The 22,536-nt window shown below is 38.4% G+C and overlaps 1 protein-coding gene across 1 annotated transcript; it reads left to right on the forward strand.

Annotated features, from left to right (window-relative positions):
* The first annotated feature begins 541 nt into the window (after positions 1-541).
* Positions 542-22,157, forward strand: taok1a (TAO kinase 1a). The gene is made up of 20 exons (XM_079610597.1): positions 542-982; positions 8,986-9,230; positions 9,360-9,431; positions 10,333-10,434; positions 10,563-10,608; positions 10,774-10,870; positions 11,230-11,343; positions 11,619-11,710; positions 11,787-11,880; positions 11,970-12,051; positions 12,895-13,062; positions 13,236-13,451; positions 14,143-14,274; positions 14,400-14,636; positions 14,781-14,909; positions 14,996-15,199; positions 15,320-15,559; positions 15,745-15,957; positions 16,043-16,225; positions 16,857-22,157. The coding sequence occupies exons 2-20, from the start codon at positions 9,099-9,101 to the stop codon at positions 17,373-17,375; spliced, it is 3,072 nt and encodes a 1,023-aa protein (XP_079466723.1). The 5' UTR covers positions 542-982; positions 8,986-9,098; the 3' UTR covers positions 17,376-22,157.
* The last annotated feature ends 379 nt before the right edge of the window (positions 22,158-22,536 follow it).

A 22,536-nucleotide genomic window follows, 5' to 3' on the forward strand; every position in this document is an offset into this window, starting at 1 on the left:
TATGTGTATAGGCTAGCTGTTTATTATAGAGGTTTTAATGCTCTGTCTCTTGGGGCCTGTGGGAGTTTTCCACATTGGGAGGGCGGAACTGAAGTTCCAGGAACCAAGGCGAATATTGAATCAGCTCGCTTAGTGAACAGGTTAAAAAAAACGAGTCATAGAATCGTTTAAGTCGCCACTCCAAAACGCTCTAGAAACGATTTTCGTAAATAGATACGTTTTAGAAAAATACCACTGTTTATCACTGTGTTTTGTTTTCTTTTAAGTTTTATTTCATTAGCCAAAATATGGAGCTATGTAGCCCCACAGACAAACGACTTCTGTACAGAAAAGTGTGTGGACGACGTTGCTTGAAAACGCTATAAACGCGTACTACTGTATATAGATAATGTAACCTATTTTAAATCTGTTTTGGGGGGATGAAAAAAATAAACTTTTTAGAGAACAATAATAATTCGCACCATAGTAAGATTCTCAAGCGCATTACGAATCGACTCGAGCGAGTCAAAAAATGATTCAGTTAAAAAAAGAATGATTCGTTGGCGAATCGGACATCACTAGAGGAGGGCAGAGAGAGAAAAATCACAGCCACCATCACAACATGATCATCACCCCACAGCCCAAACACACTGGTTCAAAAAACAACAGTTTCGAGCATTTCGGACCGAATCTGTGAAGTGGTCCCGCCGTCGGTCTGAAAAAGGACCGTGTTTATCTCTGTTTTTAAGCCGTCAGGGAGTGGATCTGTCTCGGACGCCATCTTTAGCAGCAGTAGCCCGGGAGAGTGAAGAGCTGCTGGGCCACCGTTAACCAGCACCGGGCTGGAGGAGTTTCTTCAGCGGACTCTCATGCTTGACAGCGATCGATAAGTTTTTGGGGACTGATTTGGGGTCGGTAGGCGTGTTTCTGTCCCCTGGGTTTGTTGTTGTTGTGGTCGGAGGAGTTTTCTCGGGCTGGCTGCTCATCCTGGCCTGTTGGGAGGGTAAGTGTGCTGTTAGCTCTTCTGCTAACTTAAGTTCATGTAAAAATAAACACTTCCTGTTTTTCAACACAACAGAAGGTGTTAGTTAAACGTTTATCAGTTTTTACTGTAACCGATTCCAGTAAATTAACATTAAAACGCAACTGTTTTGATCTAAGTTTATTAGTTTCCACCCAAGTCATGGGATTGACTGTAGAAGTTTGGCTGCAGGTGATGAAGCAGTTAACAAATCATCTTCATATTCACCATGTAGAAATACATGTGTATGTTAGGATTGTAGCTCTGGGGTGTGTAATCTGTGTGTAATAGGGATGTCACCAGGAGAGCTTGTCTATTTCTGTCCATTATGATCACATGTGTCATCTATTAAGATGTGTAGATTTATTGTGATCTGAAATATTTAAAACATGCTGTTCATGTTAAGTGAACGTGCAGTTTATCATCTCCAGGCTGATGTATCTGTGTGTAAACAGCCGTTTAATTAGATGTAGCCTATTTGTACAGTGGAGATGTACTAAAGACTGAATGGTAATGATGGATGGACCTACTGTTTACATTTTGAAGTTTCCATGATGGCTATCTGTCAGCGGGATGCTGCCTTTATTGTTATAGATCTGATGATTCATAAATGGCTCTTAGACATTATCATTCCTTCTGCTTCTTGTATATTGATGATGCCCGTATGCTGAGTTTGCCCTGCCACAGTGGAAATGGCAGCTCTGATTGTAATGCAATGAAGCTCTGCTGCATTTGTTTATGGCTTTGCATTGCTCATAAACATGCAAACTGGTGGTATGTGATTGAGAGTCTGAATAGTGCCTCTGTTGTTGAGAGACACTGGCTGCTTTCTCCACCGTGATTGTCTTTCTCTGACCTCATTGCTGCCTCTGTCCTCTCTCCGCACAGCATCCGTTACACTGAGCCCTCGGGGTCTCCACTCCCACATCCATCTGATATCAGACCTCTGATTATCATTGATGTCATCAAGTGACTAGCACAAGTTTGAGCTATCAGTTTTGATTCTTTCCATGCAGGATGGTAATTGTCTCAAATATCCAAAATGTATAGCTGTTCTCGGACAGTGAGAGCTTTGGTGTTGCGTTGACCAGATATGAATTTTTTGCTCCTGAGCATTGCAATTAATTATGGTTATTATAGTTTATTTATTATTAGTAGTAGTAGTGGTATTATTGCTGGCCCATTAGTTCAGAATTTTACTTGCGTAGATATTGTATAATAAACATATTAATTATACATTTATTGTATTATTTTTTATAACTAATCTAAACATTTATAAATAAATAGTTAGTCTTAATATTTGCATAGAATACTTTTTATGTATGTGTATTATTACGCTACTACTACTATTACTACTATTATTATTATTATTTTATTATTATTTTTATTATTATTGCTGGCCCAGTAGTTCAGAATTGTACATATTATATAATAAACATACATTTTATATTTATTATATTATTTATTATTACTAATTAAATTGTTAGTCGTAATATTTACATATTATTTTATTTATGTTTGTTTATTATTATTAAAAAAATATCTATTATTATTATTGCTGGCCCAATATTTTCACTGGGACCATCATGAAATTATGAAAATATTAGTAGGCTATTTAAAAGTAAAAAAAAAAAATTGTGCAAGAGACTAATTATACGCTGATTTAGATGTTTTGCTTGGAAAGAACAATAATATATAAAGCAGCGAGAATGGTCTACAAAATAATGGCCATGGTACTATTTCCAAATGAAATGATCTCCACAGGTGCAGCTAAGACGCAGGGCCTAATCACTCGCAAGGTCATACTCAGTGTTTATAAATACCCAGCGGTGCACCGCCGGCATGGGACAGCATCTCTAAAGCTCTCCCTGTGGAGAAGGACTGGGTCAGACTCAGAGTTGTGCTGCTGTTTGTCTGGCAAATGAGGGGAACTCCCTTCTCGGACAGAGGAGTTTCCTAGACATTCCTCCTCATCTGAATTTAAAGGATGTTGTGATACTTGATTAAGGGTTTGATATCCTGACAAATTCTTTCAGGCTATAGTCCTAACCGGACGGTGTCTATGGACGGGGATATATAGGTGTAGGACAGTAATAGTAGCCTAAAATCTAAAGTGTAAGTTCCCTGAAATGACATTTTTGATAATATTATGCTTGAACAAGCTGGGTTTTTGGACCGATAGAGCTATTTCCTTGTATTTCACATCTTTGCGGTAGCAGACCCAAGTTGCAGTTCTGTTTTTTAGCTTTTCACACATTCCTGAATAGCAACTCAGCATTTCTCTATTTGTGTGGCTCGGCTTTGCGTTGACTTTGAGTTTTGTTTAAACTTGTCAGTTCATTGGAAAATGAGATAAAGTCCGAAGGAAATGAGTGAAGGAGTGAAGAATGTTGATGTTGACTTAAAGAGCTGATTAGCACTAAAACGGTTGATGGGAGATTTGTAGTGCCATTAGCACATGAGCTGAGTGAACAGGAAGTAGAGAAACCGTGAGTGAAAGAAAACGACATCATTTGGGCAGTTCCTGCCCTCCTGTTGTGTCGTCCTGTCCTGCCACATTCCTTCTGTGTACGTGTGTCTGTTGAATGGCATGATGGGGTGTCATCTCTTTCTGTCTTTCAAAGTCCTGCCCTCACAGCCTGTGTCACATGCTAAGCATCTGGCAGCTAGCGTGATTGCTTTGCATCACTGATTTGATTTCTTAAATTCCATGTCAATGAATATGAATTGAGGTATCAAATAGCATCACAGAACAGTCATTTGAATGTTAATTTAAGGAAGTAGGAATAAAATGAAATGAACAAGCATTTATTTAATAGAGCATTTACATGTTTAAAAAATATTAGGTTATATACACACTACCATTCAAAAGATTTGGATCAGAGTTTAAAAAACAACATTCAGCAAGGATGCATTCAATTGATAAAACGTGACAGTAAATGCTTGTATAGTGTTACAAAAGATTTCCATTTCAAATAAATACTGTTCCTTTGAACTTTCTATTCGAAGTTGAAAAATAGATCATGGTTTCCACAAAAATATGAAGCAGCATATCTGTTTTTAACATCGATAATAATAAGAATTGTTTCTTGAGCACCAAATCAGCATATTAGAATGATTTCTGAAGGATCATGTGACACTGAAGACTGGAGTAATGATGCTTTTCCAAAATTGAAAATGAAAATTAGCTTTGCATCACAGGAATTCATTTCGTTTTAATATATATTAAAATAGAGAACACTTTTTCAATATCGAATCACGAGCAAAACTTGTGGACTTATTTAACACCAGTTCGTCTCCATAAGATTTTTCAAGTGATTGTGTTTCAAGTGTAAGTCTAATATTGGCACAGTGATGCATATGGTCTTGGAGCTGCGACATGATCAAGCTGTACTGGAAAGAAATACATAAAATCGTTTAGAGGATCATTGGTAAATCTTTGCTCTATCCCCGAGTATCTATCTCTTGAATTGTAAAGCAGAATTACACCTCAACCATGATCTAGAATGTGTTTTACATCTGTGTACCTTATGAGTTCTGTTGTGGTCCACTCCTCATGTCCCTTCTGTTAATATGTGGATGAATCAAATTGCTATATTCCTTCCTTTAGAAAAACTAACTTGTGACTTACGCCGGAGGTTCAATTCAATTCAATTCAAGTTTATTTGTATAGCGCTTTTCACAATACATATTGTTTCAAAGCAGCTTTACAGAAAATGCATTTCAAAAATATACACATAAAATACAGTTAGTTAATCATAAAATTTAGGGCATAACATATTGCCGGCGTTGGGTCGTCTCTTCACAGGCGTCGAGTCGTCTCATCACAGGCGTTGGGGCATCTGAAGTCTCCATGAGAGGCTGGATACATAACTGGAGCTGACGAACTCTATTTGAGTTATCTCGGGACAGGCGTCCTGAGATAACAACAAAAAAGGCAGATGGGAAATAATTAGCGTAGCTGCTGTTCATAATATGAATGAATTTGATCTGATTTAACTGTAGTATAAAAGGTATGAGATGCATCATGTGAATGCTTGGCTAAAGAGATGCGTCTTTAATCTAGTTTTAAACTGGGTTTTAAACTAAAATATTTAGGAGGTCTAAATATTTCTGGTGTATTTGGTCCCCTCTTTGGAATTTTCTTTAAAATGTGTAGATAGAATGTCTTTATTTCTTGACTCTTGTTTTTGTTTTTGCTATTACCCTTGACCCGATCCTTGAACTACCAGTTGATGGATGATTGTATATGCCGCCATGAGACACCTATACCACAGTTTTGATATTGTAAAACTATAAAAACAATTCTTTAATAAAACATAAATAAATATAGAAAACACTTATTTTAAACTATAATAATGTAATTTAAGAATATTTAAATGTAAAAAAATTGGGCTTAAATGGCTTTATTTCAAAAAGGTTGACTAACATCTCAAATAAAGGATGTCATTTTAAAAAAATGAATCCCGAGGATGTGCCACTGCCACCCAGGAGCATGCAATCATAAACGGTATTTACTTCCTTAAGGTGACCGTGGACATTATCATTACACTTAACTCATTCATCAGTGCCTTATGGTTAATTGGTGTCAAAATATATAAACAAATATATAAATTTGAGTTCAAACAGCCTTTTTTAAATGCCCGACACCCTATAGTGCATGATGTGGCCCACTGACAGTGAACATTTTCAGATATAGTTAGTGTATCTGTCAGCTCTGCATCTATAGTGCTCACGCTTGTGTAAAGGTGAACGGGATGGTGTGATTTGAGTGGGTTGATTGGTGTGTGTGTGTGTGTGTGGGCAGAGAGAGTGTGAGGCAGCTGGTGTGGTGGGAGGACGGCACTCGGGCCGGTCTTGTGACTGAGACATCAGCCCTGAGCTCTCAGCATTGTGTCTGTTCAGCCGATCATCTGAGCGTCTCCGAGGGGGGAGAGGCGTCCAGAACCCAGCGAGCTCCAGCAACAAACAAAGCGCTATTTTAAAATGAGGTCATGCCTATGTGGCTATAGTTTGATGGTGTTTACTAATAAAGCACACAGTGGGAATGCAGGCTATTTGCAGAGCCCATGGTTATTAATGATGAGAGCGTTAAAGTTTAGATGAATTATAACAGTGTTTGATGTTATCAACATAACTATCTTAAAGGGACTGTTTGCCCAAAAAGTTATTCAACCTCGTGTTCTGTTTTCAAAATTAATCCCAAAGATGTGCCACCCAGGATCATGTGATCATAAATTATATAATTACTTCCTAATGTGACCGTCACACTTAGCTTCATGCCATTTGGAGAGCTATTATAGTTACACTTCACTTAATACAAAGTGCCTGTCAAAATATATAAAAAAAATTCAGGTTCTCCACAACCTTTCAAAATGCTTGACACTGAAGAGAAGGTATTTTAAGATGTCACAATGTTTTTTGTGTCTCAGTAGCTATGTTTGTGCAAAAGAATTGGAATATTGCATAAAACATTTGTGAATAAAGCAGTGTTTCCATCCCATGTGTTCAAGAGAACAAAATCGTAATTTCCTGAGAAATCGGTGCAAAATATCTGTATGGAAGTTGCTGCAATGGGGGAAGCCACTGTGTGTGGATCTTTTTCCCTACATCATAAATGATTTGCGTCTCAGAGTGCACAGGCGAAATGCAATAAATGCTGTCATTGTTATCTTGCGTTCGGATGCATGGTGTTTAGGAATGCAATCATGTGAGACTTCTGGGAGGTCATTATGATTACATTATGATGGCTCAGGCATTTCAGAATGATCAGACCAACATTTGAGATGCTGTGCAATGAAATTGGTCCGCTAGTTAGTCCAGTCATCCAATCACATTCACTTTTGAGGCAGTGTCACTTGAGTTTTTATTTTATTTTTTATAATAGTGTGTTTCCATCTTAGTTGCGATTCACAGTAAAAATTTGGAGCAGATTCCAATTGGATAAACAAATAATCGGATTTGGACTGACAGTGTGAACATAGCCTTTATTGTATGAAGTCAATTTCGTTCATCACAACTATATTTATGTGTGTATTTTAGCTGTTCACTCAGTCCTGTGTGTCTGTCTGGCTAATTATGGACAAGGTGACATAGTTATGCAAACTCCCAGGGTTTGCATTTCGAATAGTGACGGATGTTATTAACCGTGACGCAGCGGAGCTGAAGAAGTTCTCAACAGAAAGATTATGAGGTGCGTCTATCTGGAATGATTCAGTTCAGACGCGTACAGCTGTGAACCAGGTGTCATGATGTCTCTTATTATATCGCTCTGTCAGTTAGTCAGTCATGCACGTAAGCAGATAAACATCGTTCGAGAGGGTAGTTTGCAGCTTCTTGGCCATTGGCTAAGAGATGATGTTGCCATGGAAACTGATGTGCTAGTTGTTGCTGGGCTTCAGATGGGAGCCGGTGCTGGAAGCGATCCTTCTCCTGAGTTTTGGCCGGAGTGTGCTTGACTGCTCTGACACTCCGCTTATTAACGTCAGCCTCTCGCCAATAAACCACTCCACCTATTTCTGTCTCTTTTACATACATCATGATCATCTCTATCAGACCATTTTATTTCAACTTTTAAATAAGTGATTTACTTGATGCTTATATACAAAGTGAATCATAGTACTCTATAAATATAGTAATCAAGTTTGTTCCCATGTGAATCCCAAAACCTTCAATGTTTGGGGTCAGCAAGGTTTTTGAATTTTGTATTATTCTGAAAAAACCAAAGGCTGCATATATTTAGTCACAAATACAGTAAAAACACCAATGTTTGGAAATATAATTACAATTTAAAATAACAGTTTTCTTTTTTAATCTATATTTTAATGTATTAATTTGATAGCAAAGCTGAATTTTCAGCATCATTACTCCAGTGTTCAGTGTCACATGATCCCTCAGAAATCAATGCCGATTTGGTCCCTAAGAAACATTTCTTATTGTTGAAAACAGTTGCGTTATAGCATGTTCATATTATATTATATATTAATTATAATTGTATAAAAAGTGCCTTGTGGAGACTTGCGAAGCGGGGATTTGAGTGGAGACATAAACTGTTAAATCAGATTTGAATAGTTGAAACACATTTTGAACTGAAAATGAAAATGATTGACTTGATCAGCTGTGTAAGGGATGGCTTGACATATTCTGCGGTCAGAATGGTTTAAAATGGAGCAGAAGGCCGGATGAGGAAGCTGAGGGCTGTGCTGTCATTCAGCAGTTTGATGTTCTGGCTGTTTACCCGACAACAATGTACTTAAAACGGAAAAGTTTTTCCTTTGGGTTTTTCAGGTAGAGACAAGAGCGCTGTCAAAACGATAACCGTTCACACCGATCCGCCAAATGACTATAGGCGCTGTATTATGCATGCCAGGCCAGTAGTTCGCGATGTCACTTTGTAAAGAAATACAACGCGCATGTAACACTCAAAGCATCTCGGTTTTTACAAGACTATAACGGTAATGTTTTCAAAAGTTTGTGTTTTCAGGCCCCCAAAACTCTGTTGTGTAAATAAACAGCCAAAATGCATAAAAAGTTGTCTGTTTTTAGTTGAAAACTGTCATTGGGAGCGGTGTGTTTGTAAGAATGGGAGGGCCACTGGTGTTATGACTGCAGCTCTTGGTTGTCTCCCGCACACTTCCTCTCTCCCTCAGTCTTAGCTCACATGAGGAACTCACTGTCAAGCTCAGTGACCACATCTGCTGTAATGCGCAAACCCGGTGCATCAACCTGGGGTCTTTTGCTGCAAACAGCAGTTGAAGCACATAGTTTCTCTTGTCTAGTGAACAGAACTTTTATGATTCTTAATTCTTAGCACAGGAGTGTTGACGTATACAGTGAAGTCCAAACGTCCCCATTGAAAATCTGTGATTCAGAATAAAAAAAAAACTGATTTTTCACTAATATTCTCATATAAATCCCTGCATATTTTGAATCCCTATTTTTATCAATGAAATGCTAATGATTGTCTCTCTCTCTCTTTCTGTCAGGTTTTGGTCCATATGAGGCCACTGTCTTGCAGATGAGCCATCAGTGGGGGCTGTCGTGTCGCAGACCCAGATAGTGACTGGCGGCTGCGGCCTAGGCCCCGCCCCCTCCCAGCATGCCCAACGCTGTTCGCGCGGGGAGTCTGAAAGACCCCGAGATCTCAGATCTCTTTTTTAAAGAAGACCCCGAAAAACTATTCTCAGACCTGAGGGAGATCGGTCATGGCAGCTTCGGTGCTGTATACTTTGTGAGTACTTTTGCATCTCCCAAGAAAATGGCTTTTAAACTCTGTTTAAAACGCTTATTTTAGATTGTGAGGAAACACTGAAGTCAATCATTCTTCTACTGAATGTATGTGTTTTATTTATTTTTACAGGCACGGGATGTGCGGACCTCAGAGGTGGTGGCCATCAAGAAAATGTCATATAGTGGAAAACAGTCTAATGAGGTGAAAATAAATGCTATTTATAATGCTATTATAAATGCTATGCTGAGTTAAGAGAGATTACACACGATTGTGTCTCCCTCCAGACTATAGCCTATGCATACTGTATATCCCATGATTCATTGTTTAATCAGAGCTTTGATGCACACTGTATTTTTCTATCCACGAGTAGACGTGTTAAAGGTTTAATGAGGTGAATGTGCAGCAATGTTGTTATTGTTAACTAAAATATAACAATTTTGTTATTAACTAAAAAGTGTTTTTGTTCATTATAATAAAGCTGAAATAAAAATATATATATATATTAAATGGAAAAACTTAAACTAAAAAAAAATTGTAACAAAAAATTGGAAATTTTGCCTAGGCCAAAAAAATTAATAAGTTCAAGTTGAAGAACTAAAAATTACATAAATAAAAAAAATTATGATAAATAGAAAAAGGACAAAAGCACATATCAAAATGACAAAAAAAAAATGATATTCAATTCATACTCAAATTTAATTTAGTTCAAAACATTAATAAATACTACAATAATATATAAATAATACTAAAATAACACAGGAGGACTGTAACTTATGACTCAAAGAGGGCAGTTCTTATAGACAGAAAACAAAAAGCAAAGGATCCAGTCACTGTTTATCTGAATTCGATCTTTTCATAAAAAGATGGGAATAAATACCACAACTCTTTTTTTTTTAAATTGATGACTAATCATGTCATGTCTTTTTAAGCTGAACTTCTAATCAGGATTAAAAAATATATATTGCTCCTGCTGCCCAGATAGGTGTTTTCCTTGCATAACTACTGTATATGCAGATCTAATTGCATTGTTATGTGTTGTTTCATGAATTGATTAATTGGCAAAAGTGATTACTTTCTAATCTACTCTCATCTTTTTTTCCAGAAATGGCAAGATATAATAAAGGAGGTGAAATTCCTTCAGAGGATAAAGCATCCAAACAGCATAGAATATAAAGGATGCTACCTGCGAGAGCACACAGCATGGGTGAGAAACCCGACCCTGCTTGCAGCTCACGTAGCTTTATGTGAACATACTGTATATATTATATCTATATCATTGGCAGTTCTGCATATATTGTAATTACTTGCTGAAATGTGTCTCTGTCTCTCTAGCTGGCTATGGAGTACTGTCTGGGGTCCGCCTCAGATCTTCTCGAGGGTATGCTTGGATGTTTGCTTGCTTAATGTGATGATTAGCTGCAAAGATATGTGGTCTCTATATACATCCTCCAGTCACAAGCAAAAAGAAGCATTTATATATGGAAGTATTTGTTTATCTCCAGAGAGAACTCTATAAACCAGCTTTTTTACTTTTTACTCGCAGTACACAAAAAACCTTTACAAGAGATGGAGATAGCAGCGATTACTCATGGTGCTTTGCAGGGGTTGGCATACCTCCACTCTCACAACATGATTCACAGGTGAGTTCTCATGTTAGTGAAGAGTTTATTAGTACCAAATCTGGCTGTATATATATGGTTTATGTGTCTGTGTGTGTATAAATTTACATATATATATAATATTTCGTTTTTCTTAGTATCAAACCTGAATAATAATAACGTATAGATATGTTTCTATCAATTATTGTCGGTGCTCTTTTAAAAAAATATGTATATAAATAGTTTTTTTTTACCTTTCTTACCCCAAACTTCTGAATGGAGATGTATCATGTATCATTAATGGATAGATCATGAGACACTTAAGATTGGAGTAATGATGCCATCACAGGGGTTCAGTTCAGTTTTGTAAAAGTTCACCCTTTTACCCCACTGTTTGACAGGGATATCAAGGCTGGGAACATCCTGCTCACTGAGCCTGGACAGGTGAAGCTGGCAGATTTCGGTTCTGCTTCTATCGCTTCTCCTGCTAATTCATTTGTAGGGACTCCTTATTGGTGAGTCGCATATTTTTTCCTATTTATCTCTGAGAATTTCAACAGTTATAAATTTCATAGACCTCATCATAAATTAATCAATCATAGGCAATTCTGCATGTCATGCCTGGAGAGCCTAAATGTTGGTTAATCAGATTTTAAGCATTAAAAGTTGTTGTTAGATTCTGCCTAGGCCTGCAAACTACAAAACATTTATTATTAATAGTTTATGGTTGCATTACATAACACTGAAATCTTCTGTTTTTCTTCAATATTTGCTTATTCTTCTATTTTAGGATGGCTCCAGAGGTGATCCTGGCCATGGATGAGGGTCAGTATGATGGAAAGGTTGACATCTGGTCTCTAGGAATAACCTGTATTGAATTAGGTGAGATGAAATAATATGATTCATATAGACTTTTTTTTTTTCTCTAATAGTTTCTAATAGTATTTTTCTCCTCTAGCTGAAAGGAAACCTCCGCTCTTCAACATGAATGCAATGAGTGCCTTATACCATATCGCGCAGAATGAGAGTCCATCCCTACAGTCCAGTGAATGGTGAGATGATAGCTTCGGGTTGAGGAAGGTTAATGAACACTAGAGAAATGCCGTGTTATTGAAAAATATCCTGCTCTTTCTTTTCCCAGGACGGACTACTTCAGAAACTTTGTGGACTCCTGCTTACAGAAGTTGCCCCAGGACAGACCCAACTCTGAAGAACTGCTGAAAGTAAGTTAAAGAAAGTACTCTGTTCAAACAGAAGTATGGAGTTCAGTGAGTTCTTCCTGAGGATACTCGCTGTAAGAATTAATTTATTTGAATGTGATCTTTTGTGATCTTCATCTCTGATGCCTTTAGTTGTTTAGTGTTATTCTTAATGCGCTGGCTTTCTGATGTTTTCTCGCATCTGTGACACAAAGGAGTTCATAATGCAAAGCTTAACAATAAAACGTTTATTTGCTGGCCTGTAGTTCGACCTAGTAGTTCAGATTATTATTGAAAACAAACAAAATTTTGTTTTAAAAACAAATTTTCAGGTTTTATGTCAAAATTAAATATTAAAACAATAAAAAAAATGGCTTCTTTTAAAAATATTTAAATCTAGTCTCTTATGCTCACCACGGGTGTATTTATTTGATCAAAAATACAGTAAAAAAACAAGCAATAATGTGAAATATTATTATAATGTAAAATACTATTATTTTTTATTTGAATAACAATTTATTTCAGTCTTCAGTGTCACATGATACTTCCAAAATCATTATAATATGCTGATTTGCTGCTCAAGAAATATGTCTTATTATTATAAATGTTTAAAACAGTTGTTTGTAAAATTATTAATTTCTTTAAAAAAAGATCGTACTGAGCATAAACCTTTGAACGGTAGTGTACACAGTTAGATCTCCAAAATTAGGACAATTTACAGCGTGGGAATTTATTGTGTTTAATGTGTTAATCTACCTGTTCAATTCAAGCTGATAATATTTTTAAGTAAAAATTCTCACTCAGTTTCTTTTAAAGCATCTGATCCTCGTTATCTTGATCATCATAACCTTGTCTGGTTGTGTGCAGCATGCATTTGTCCAGCGCGAGCGGCCAGAGTCGGTGCTTATGGACCTGATCCAGCGCACCAAAGATGCTGTGAGAGAGCTGGACAACCTGCAGTACCGCAAGATGAAAAAGATCCTCTTCCAGGAGGCCCACAATGGCCCTGCGGCAGAGGTCCCAGACGACGAGGAGGTCAGTCATTGTGATAGCGTATCTCGTCCTCCTTCAATCATTGATGCTCTGTCAAATGTGTTTTACAGTCTTCCTGCAGAGTGGGGACATTTTTTTTGTCCTGATCTATAGACATGCATTGCCTCAACACTTTTTTACTGAAGAGATGTTTCTATCTATTTATTTTGTTGTAGGAAGTGGAGCACAGTGCTGGCCGCACGGGTACAGTGAACAGTGTGGGCAGTAACCAGTCCATCCCTAGCATGTCCATCAGTGCGAGTTCACAGAGCAGCTCGGTTAACAGCCTGCCTGACGCCACCGACGCCACCGATGACAACAAGAGCGAGGTGGACCTGATGGAAAAAGACCAAACTATCATACCCAACAGCTCCATGATCCACATCAAACCGGTTTGTGCACGTCCACTGTATTTACATTTATTCTCTTGCTTGTATTATATGCAAAGTGCATGCATCACTCAGTCACCATTACTTCAGCACGTAACACATAGGTTGATCAGTCACAGAGGATACTCCTACAGACTGTTTACCACTTTCTCGATCTGGCCAGCTCTAATCTGATTGGCTGACACCATTTGTGTTTTTACAGTAAAAAAAAAGTTGTTTACAAGGTACTGCCTTTTTCACTTATGTGAAAATATATTTTTTTTTTAAAAGTACTTGTTACTTTTGGATGGACAGAAATTCTGATCACCTACACACATTTTTCAGTGTACACAAACTTTCACATAAGTTTTTTTTAATCCCCATTTTTTTAGCACCGTATTATAGTTACAGACCGCTAAACATCACAAAAAAACAATTACATTTCAATTTTTCGTTTTTTTTTTTTGGACAGAATAAACTGCATTGTGGCCCAGATTTTGCAGTTTGGTCAATGTCTTAACTAAATGATTAGTTAAGTCAAAACCGCTAAAAGTTAAATGAAAGTTTTAGTAGTCAAAGTTGAGTACTAAGTATTAATGCAGGATGCTAAACTTTAGGTTTAAGAAGTGAGCAACCGCTGTTTGACTGTCTTTGAATTCTGTCATTGAACATATACATGGCCTATTTTGTAATAATATGCTTAATGTGTCTGAAGGACGAAGAAAGCTACCAGGAAGAAACCGAGGCTCAGAAACAGCCCACAGAGCCCCAGTCTCCCCCAGCACAGACACCACGACGTCAGTACCGGAATCGAGAGCACTTTGCCACCATCCGCACAGCCTCCCTGGTGAGAGCCAGATTATCACCCAAGAACAGAGTCAGGGAGTTTGTTTGCTCTCTGATCATTTCAAGTTTACAACACAAAGCTACTTTCTGTTCTGCTGGTCAAGCGCTTGTCATTGTGTGTCCTAGGTCACGCGTCAGATTCAAGAACACGAGCAGGACTCTGAGGTGCGCGAGCAGATGTCTGGCTACAAACGTATGCGCAGGCAGCACCAGAAACACCTCCTGGCCCTCGAGAACAAGCTGAAGGGTGAGATGGACGAGCACAGACTCAAGCTAGACAAAGAACTGGAGAATCAGAGGAACAGCTTTGCTGCCGAGATGGACAAACTCATCAAGAAGCACCAATGCACCATGGAGAAAGATGTAATGAAACATTATCATACAAAACCAAACCATAAAAGAGCTGAAGATGTATTGAAATGTCATACATTATTGATGTTTATAGTTTAAAAACATTGAACTGACAGAATTAAGGATCTGTTTATAATGCATTTTTCTGCCTATCAGGCCAAGACTTTTACCAACGATGAAAAGAAATTTATGCAGCATATTCAGAGCCAGCAGAAGAAGGAGCTCAACAGCTTCCTGGAGTCTCAGAAACGCGAGTACAAACTGCGCAAGGAACAGCTCAAAGAGGTCAGGAAGCCACTCTGGACAGCCTCACTCTCATCCTCGTTATATTCCGTTACAACATTCCCATTTATTGCAATTTTTCATTGCAGGAGCTGAATGAGAACCAGTCCACACCAAAGAAGGAGAAGCAGGAGTGGCTGTCCAAGAAGAAGGAGAACATCCAGCACTTCCAGGCAGAGGAGGAGGCCAACCTACTCCGCCGACAGCGGCAGTATCTAGAGCTCGAGTGCCGCAGGTTCAAACGGCGCATTCTCATTGCACGTCACAACGTGGAGCAAGATCTCATGAGAGAGGTCAGCAGGCAGAGAGCTTGCATTTACATAAACTCACAAATCTAAGTCTTACCAGTTTTGGGCCTTAAACCGAGCCAGAAATTAGTGACATTAATCAGTCTGACATGTGTCTGTTCTCAGGAGTTGAACAAGCGTCAGACGCAGAAGGATCTGGAGCACGCAATGTTGCTCCGACACCATGAGTCCATGCAGGAGCTGGAGTTCAGGCACCTGAGCACTATCCAGAAGATGCGCGCGGAGCAGATCCGCCTGCAGCACCAAACCGAGCTCACCAACCAGCTGGAGTACAACAAGCGCAGGGAGAGGGAGCTCAGACGCAAACACGTCATGGAGGTCCGACAGCAGCCTAAGAGCCTCAAGGTAATATCACTCTAGTTTTCCAGTCAAGGTTGTAATTTGTTGAAAAGAAGTTTGGTGGGTGTATAGCATAGTGGTTGAACTGGGCTGGCAGCCGAAACTGATTAAATAAATAGAAATAATATTAGTTTGGTCATGAAAAATTTGACCCAGCTGATGTTTTTGCCATCATGTTGTTTCTCTGACAGTCCAAAGAGCTCCAGATCAAGAAACAGTTTCAGGATACATGTAAGATCCAGACCCGGCAGTACAAAGCCCTGCGAAACCACCTCCTGGAGAGCACGCCAAAACCCGAACACAAGACCATGCTGAAGAGACTGAAGGAGGAGCAAACCAGGAAACTAGCCATCCTCGCCGAGCAGTACGACCACACCATCAACAACATGCTCTCCACACAGGCTGTGAGTACAAGACAGAGAACAATACGCTAAATCTGTTGACCATTAATGCATGATCTAATGACACGATGATCTCGCTCTCTCTCAGTTGCGCCTGGACGAGGCACAGGAGGCGGAGTGTCAGGTGCTGAGGATGCAGCTGCAGCAAGAGTTGGAGCTATTGAATGCGTATCAGAGTAAGATCAAGATGCAGACGGACGCCCAGCAGGAGCGAGAGAGGAAGGAGCTGGAGCAGAGAGTGTCTCTCCGGAGGGCCCTGCTGGAGACCAAGGTCCTACACTTAAACACGCAACCAAAAAGCTTGGTTTTAATTCCTATATGTTCTTTTAAAATATGTCCAAGTTAGTATTGTCATAATGTGGTCATGCAGCAGAGTAGGATATATTCTATAATAAGTCTTATATTCTTGGTGCAACTTCACAAAACCAACAAGGTACGTGGAAAAGATAAAAATACAACACTAACACAAAACCAGCTGTACTTGTGGAGTGAAGAAATGGAAAAATAATATATGAATCATGGAAAAAAAACATTCCAGCTTCATATTTTGATTTTGTTTCATTTCTCCACTCCATAATTGCTGTATGATATGTTTTGACAGACATCGTAAAAAAAAAAAAGGTTTAACTTTTTATTGTAATTAATAAAATAAAATATAATAAATACAAATATTTTATTTATTTTTAAAGTGGTCCCAAAATGTACTTGGACAATTAATTTAATGTTGAACAGTACATTTTTTATTTTACCATTTAAAACTAATGATTTGACATTTATACATTGCCATTCATATTTAATCATGCCTTAAGTGTCCAGATTGTTTGTGCTACTGTACATTAAACTTTATATAAAACCATATTAATAATTAAACCTGACTGTCTGTCCTCTGCTGTGTCTCACAGATCGAAGAGGAGATGTTTACCTTGCAGAACGAGCGCACGGAGCGTATCCGTAGCCTGCTGGAGCGCCAGGCACGAGAGATTGAGGCTTTCGACTCGGAAAGCATGCGCTTAGGCTTTAGCAACATGGTGTTGGCTAACATCTCTCCTGAGGGCCTCAGCCACAGCTTTCCTGGGGCCCCGGCCAGTTGGATCCCCCATCAGCATCACTCAGATGGCTCTCAGGGGACACAGTGGGGCAGCAGCACTGGTTCAGGGCCCAGCCACCACTACCACTCCAGTCAGGGAGGACCACAGGCCCAGCAGGGCTGGGGCCAAGCCATCCCAGGAGGTGGGCTTCCTCCGTGGGGCCACTCTTCCTCGGGCCCTCCAGGGGCCATGCCAAAAAGCAGTGTGGGGATGCGTAACAGCCCCCAGGCTCTTAGGAGGACCACCTCAGCGGGGCGCACTGAGCCGGGCATGAGTAGGAGCACCAGCATCACATCTCAGATATCCAACGGTTCACACCTGTCCTTTACATAGACACCAGTGCGTTTGTGCCAACCCTGCACACACAAACACACACAGGGTAGGGGAACGCACTGGCCCGCACTAAAGACTGGCACAGAGAGCAGAGCTAACTGCATTCGTCTACCCACCTCCCTCCCTCTCTTCTCCTTCTCTTTCTCTCTCATTTCACTTTCCTACATGCAGATGTGCAGGTAAACTATAGTAAATATCACTCAGGTCAATAGGTATTCTAACTTTGCATGAAGCTTGTTTGACAGCCATGCAGAGCTTGAGTCAAAAACACTAGTCTAATTTAAAGCTCACTTGATGAGATTCATTTCATGCTTCTATTATAAAGAAATAGAAATATATCAAATCTAAAATAAATATTTTATTGGTTTAGCTTTACTCCACTTAATGTGTGGATTCATAAACCAAAAGGATGTTGAAAGGACATGTTGGCCATAATTCGTAACATTTGCAAATAAATCCGTAATGATTTTGTAATAATAGAATCTAAGCTGTCAGTCTGCTGTCATGCTCTTAGGAAAAACAATTTGGGTTTAAAAAAAATAATAAAATCAAGATGGATTGAGTGTGCGCAGTATATGTAATGTGTGTGTTAGGAAGAGAGCTGGCCAATCTGTTGATTTGAGGGAAAGCGTTTTCGTTCTTAGATTTTTTTTACGTTTTTGAGTTTGTCTACATCAAGTACTGTATTTTTGCAGAGAATAATGTGAATAAAAAATACACATTTCATTAGTTTTATTTTAACAAGACCTTACCAACCTTTTTTGTCATGTTTAGTCGGCAGGTAAAGGTCAATGGGGCCGTGTTGCCCAAGCAGTGTGGTTTTGCTGAGTTTAGGATTTTAAATCGTGCAAGCAAGCACAAATCTTTTCATATCTCCAGCATATTTTTTTGGCTGTACTTTAAGAAACTTAGTTCTGGCTTCTTCAGTCTTCTTAGCCTTCGATGCACCCTACATTTTATTAGGTCCGCCAGCTTTCATCTGGATCAGGTGTCCAGACACATTAAGTGGTGTGGGTGCTTTCTTGATTATTAATTATATGTGATTTTATGCGTACAATGCCAGCTTGAAGATATCAGATATATGTTCAGTGCCTTGAATGCGTTAATAATTTAAATATTAAGTAGAGACATGCCAAGATGAATGTTCTCATGTAGCTGGAAAAATAAAACACTCCCAAATTTAGTCTAAACATATTTCACCAATGTAATGAAGGTCCATTTAAGGTCTGGATCACGAGTGTGTTTTGTTATGAATATATTTGGTTGTACTTGAGCTTAAAATGAGCTTAATGTAACGCTAAATACTTGTGTTAAACTTTTGAGGTGCCTTTTAATAGCTGCCAAGCAGAAGCACTTTATGTAGTGTGTCATGTTTCAAGGAATATTTTTACAAGCGTTCTCAGTTATGGCAATGAATAATGCAGGCGTAAACTGTAGTGTGTGATGGCGGATGTCCAGTATGTTTACTGTGACTCTTTTCAAAAGGTCTATGTTGTAATTTTAAGAAAGTGGTAGATATGAATTCTTTGGCGGTTTTACTAGTGTTGTCATGATTTGTCAATGCATAAGGAAAACAATGTAGAACCTGTTTGAATGTATCCTGACCTTCGACAGGTTTATGTTGTGTTTTTGGCACTCTAGGAATGTAATGAGTATGAATGACTTGATTTTTTTTTCCTCGGAAGGTCGTGACAGCAGGCTTAGTTTTGTGACACTAGGAGCAGGCAAACACTCTTGATGGTCTCATGACCTCCACACTAAATAGCACTGTTTCACACTCATTCACTACCAGTCATACATTTGGACACATCTACTGTTTATTTATTATTACTATTTTCCATATTTTAAATAATAGTATATTGAGTATACACTACCGTTCAAAAGTTTGGGGTCAGAAAGAGTTTAATGTTTTTGAAAGAAGTCTCATCAAAGCTGCATTTACAGTGAAAGCATTAATATTGTGAAATTGTATTCAATTTAAAATAACTGTTTTCTATTTTTATGTATTTTAAAAAGTAATTTATTTCTGTGATGGCAAAGCTGAATTTTCAGCATCATTACTCCAGTCTTCAGTGTCACATGATCCTTCAGAAATCATTCTAATATGCAGATTTGGTGCTTAAGGAACATTTATTATTTTCAATGTTGAACTCAGTTGTGCTGCTTTTTGTGATAACCATGATTTAAAAAAATGCAGGATTCTTTGATAAAAGTAACAGCATTTCTTTGAAATATATATATATATTTATATACTGCCACTTTTTATCAATTAAATGTGTCCTCTGGCTCTTTATTTCAATGTGGTAAAAATTCACTGACCTCAAACTATTTAACTGTAGTGTTTATCAGAGGAGAGTAGCATTATTTCAACCAAACAGCTGTTGCCAAGTAGATTCAGTTTTATGTTACAGTTTTATGTTGTAAAGTTTTAGTAAAATAGTCAAACAAAATATTTTTGTCCTATATCTTTTACCTACATTTATGTTTACAAATGCATATGAGACAGGAGCCATGCAGAGACTTTCATGAAGATTTTTTTTGTGATGACTCGTTCGATTTTGAGTTTATAATCAGTTCACTGAAAATGATTCACAGAAATGAATCAAACTTACATACTCTTCCATTTTTGGTAGAATAAATTATATCTTTTCGATTTACATGGTCTTTAGAAAAGTTAATGGCCAGATTTTCTCAGCCAACTTCATGAGGTCCTGGGATTCTTTTTAAATAGTATTTAATATAATAGAGTGAACACTTGCATTCAGTCAGATGTGTCCAAACAAACGTTTGACTGGTAGTGTCGGTACCAGTAATTGCATGCATTATATAAAATCAATAGCGGCCCCAAAGATTTACCAGCCAAAAAAATACATATTTTCATTTCCTCCCTCATTTGTTGGCTGTTATAAGTGACTGAGATGACCAAGTCGGTGAGTAGAATTTCATCCCATATAGGCAGGGATCTTTTAATCCTTTCCCCCTGCTCTCTTTCTGTCCTCTGTGCCACCCGTACCACAGGTGTCAGTGCCTAGTATTGTGAGGATTTGAGCTGTGCTGCCGATGCCCCTGCCTGCCCTCACACTCCCCCTCTGCTTTACATGCCATCACCCCATGCCAAGCTCCGCCTGGATCCAGCGTTTGAACGCACGGATGCCTGAATGCACTTTTTCGGGGAATTTTCCAAGCTAACTTCCCCCCCCCAAGCGAGTTTGTCTAGTTGGTTTGCGTTACATCACTTTGACAGCAGAAATCACGTTGACTGACTCATCCTTGTGAATTTTTTACTCACGTTTTAACACTTCTGTTCTGATGGAGTACATTGTTACCTCCCCACCCTTCTAAATCCATTGTGCAATCATTGGTCAAGACAAAACTCTCCCGGCAGGACGTGTCCTTTCCTTAATATCCCACTGTCCAAATCCACTTATTACCAAATGGATCCGGCTCTAATGTGAAAGAGCAAGTATAAAGTGTACCTAACAAACTCCAGAGTCGTTGTCTGGGGAGAGTGTTCATATTGTATATTTGATTTAAAATAAAGATTTAAAATAGAAATTAACTAAATTGATGGCGACTTACGTCACGTCCCCCCCTCCCCCTCCCCGACCCAATCAACATTCTGTGCGTATAGACAAAAGGTTTTAAAAGAGAAATATTAAGAATTGTAAACTATGTACCTTGCGCTTTTAAATGGGTTATTGGCCCGTGTACTAGGAGCTTCGGGGCTCCGGGGCCTCAGAGTTGAACTTCAGGGAGTAGTGTGTGTTTACATGTCACCTCTGCACACTTTGTGTTTCCATTAGTATTTGAAATTCACAGGAACGTTTCGGGTCCTCTGTATTCTCGCCACCTTTATTCTGAACCCTCCATTCATGTGAATGTCAGAAGGTGCAGCATAAGAGCTATAAAACACACAGAAACGAGTTCTAAAAGGATACAGGCAAATGTTTCTAGTTTATTCTTCCCAAGAAATGATCAGTTTTGTTTTGTTTTTTTAGTACCTTTTGGGTGAGGGCTGTTTGAATTTGGTTGCCATTACTTCTAATTGTGGTTTTATTTGTCATACCTGCCACCGATATAGATGACACATTTTATTTTTTATTCTATCCTAGTTTTAAACTTGTCCTACTGACTGAATTTAGGGGATATGTAAGTAATACTGATATATGGACTAGAATGGAATGCAAACTTATTTTCTAAATAATGGAGGTTCAAACCTCTGGTCAAACACTGTGCCATCCCACAGCTGCCAAGCCCGGTCACTACTGCATTCTCCTGTTGACAGGCTATGAAAGAGTGATGGTTATTTCAGTTCTGATGGACCTGAACACTCCTATCGCCAACACTACAAAGAAATGAAAAGGGGAGCGATAGAGAGGGGCTGGTCTACGGGGAAGGGCTACATTTCTTGTAAAGAACATCAGTATTCTATTGCTGTGGTCGAAATGGCATACTAACGTACTCCATACTGAAATCCTTTTTAAAAGTAGTATGTTGGTATGCCGTTTTCACACGCACCCATTGTCCTCTGGCTCAGCATTACCACTATAACTCATATGTAACCTGTATCAAAATGTATAGATCGTGTATCATGTTATTGAATGTCTAAAAAGATTATACAAAAGTTTAAAAATACAGAATAAATGGCTTGAAATTGTATTAAAGTATTCATGAATCAGAGAAGACAAAAGTCTAGGGATAAATGAACTATTTTTTCTGTTCTGTAATTACTGTTTTGTTGATGGAGGAACACTGGTCAGTGTAATAAATATAAATTTAGTACATTATGTCTGACTTTTTATTAATTATGATTACTAGCAATTGGATGGTTGCATTGAAGCTTTATATGTGTCAGCTGGGGCAGAGATCTCATTTCAAATGGAGATTTTCTTTACAATATTGATTATTATATTGACAGCTTGCACAAGTTGCACACACTACATTTCTGATGTCAGTTCACTTTTGTCTTTTTGTTAGATGAAATGGCAACATCTTTATTCTTTATTCAAATCTTTATTCTTGGCCACCAGAACATTTTATTTAATGTGGTTAAAAAAAAAAAAAAAAAAAAAAAAAGGTTTCCCAGAACCTAAATAATCCTTTTCAGTGTAGTAATTTTCCAGTCTCCTATTTAGGTACAATGTTCTCAAAAATAGTATTC

Source organism: Phoxinus phoxinus (assembly GCF_949152265.1).
Source record: "Phoxinus phoxinus genome assembly, chromosome: 4".
NCBI classification, from domain to species: domain Eukaryota; kingdom Metazoa; phylum Chordata; class Actinopteri; order Cypriniformes; family Leuciscidae; genus Phoxinus; species Phoxinus phoxinus.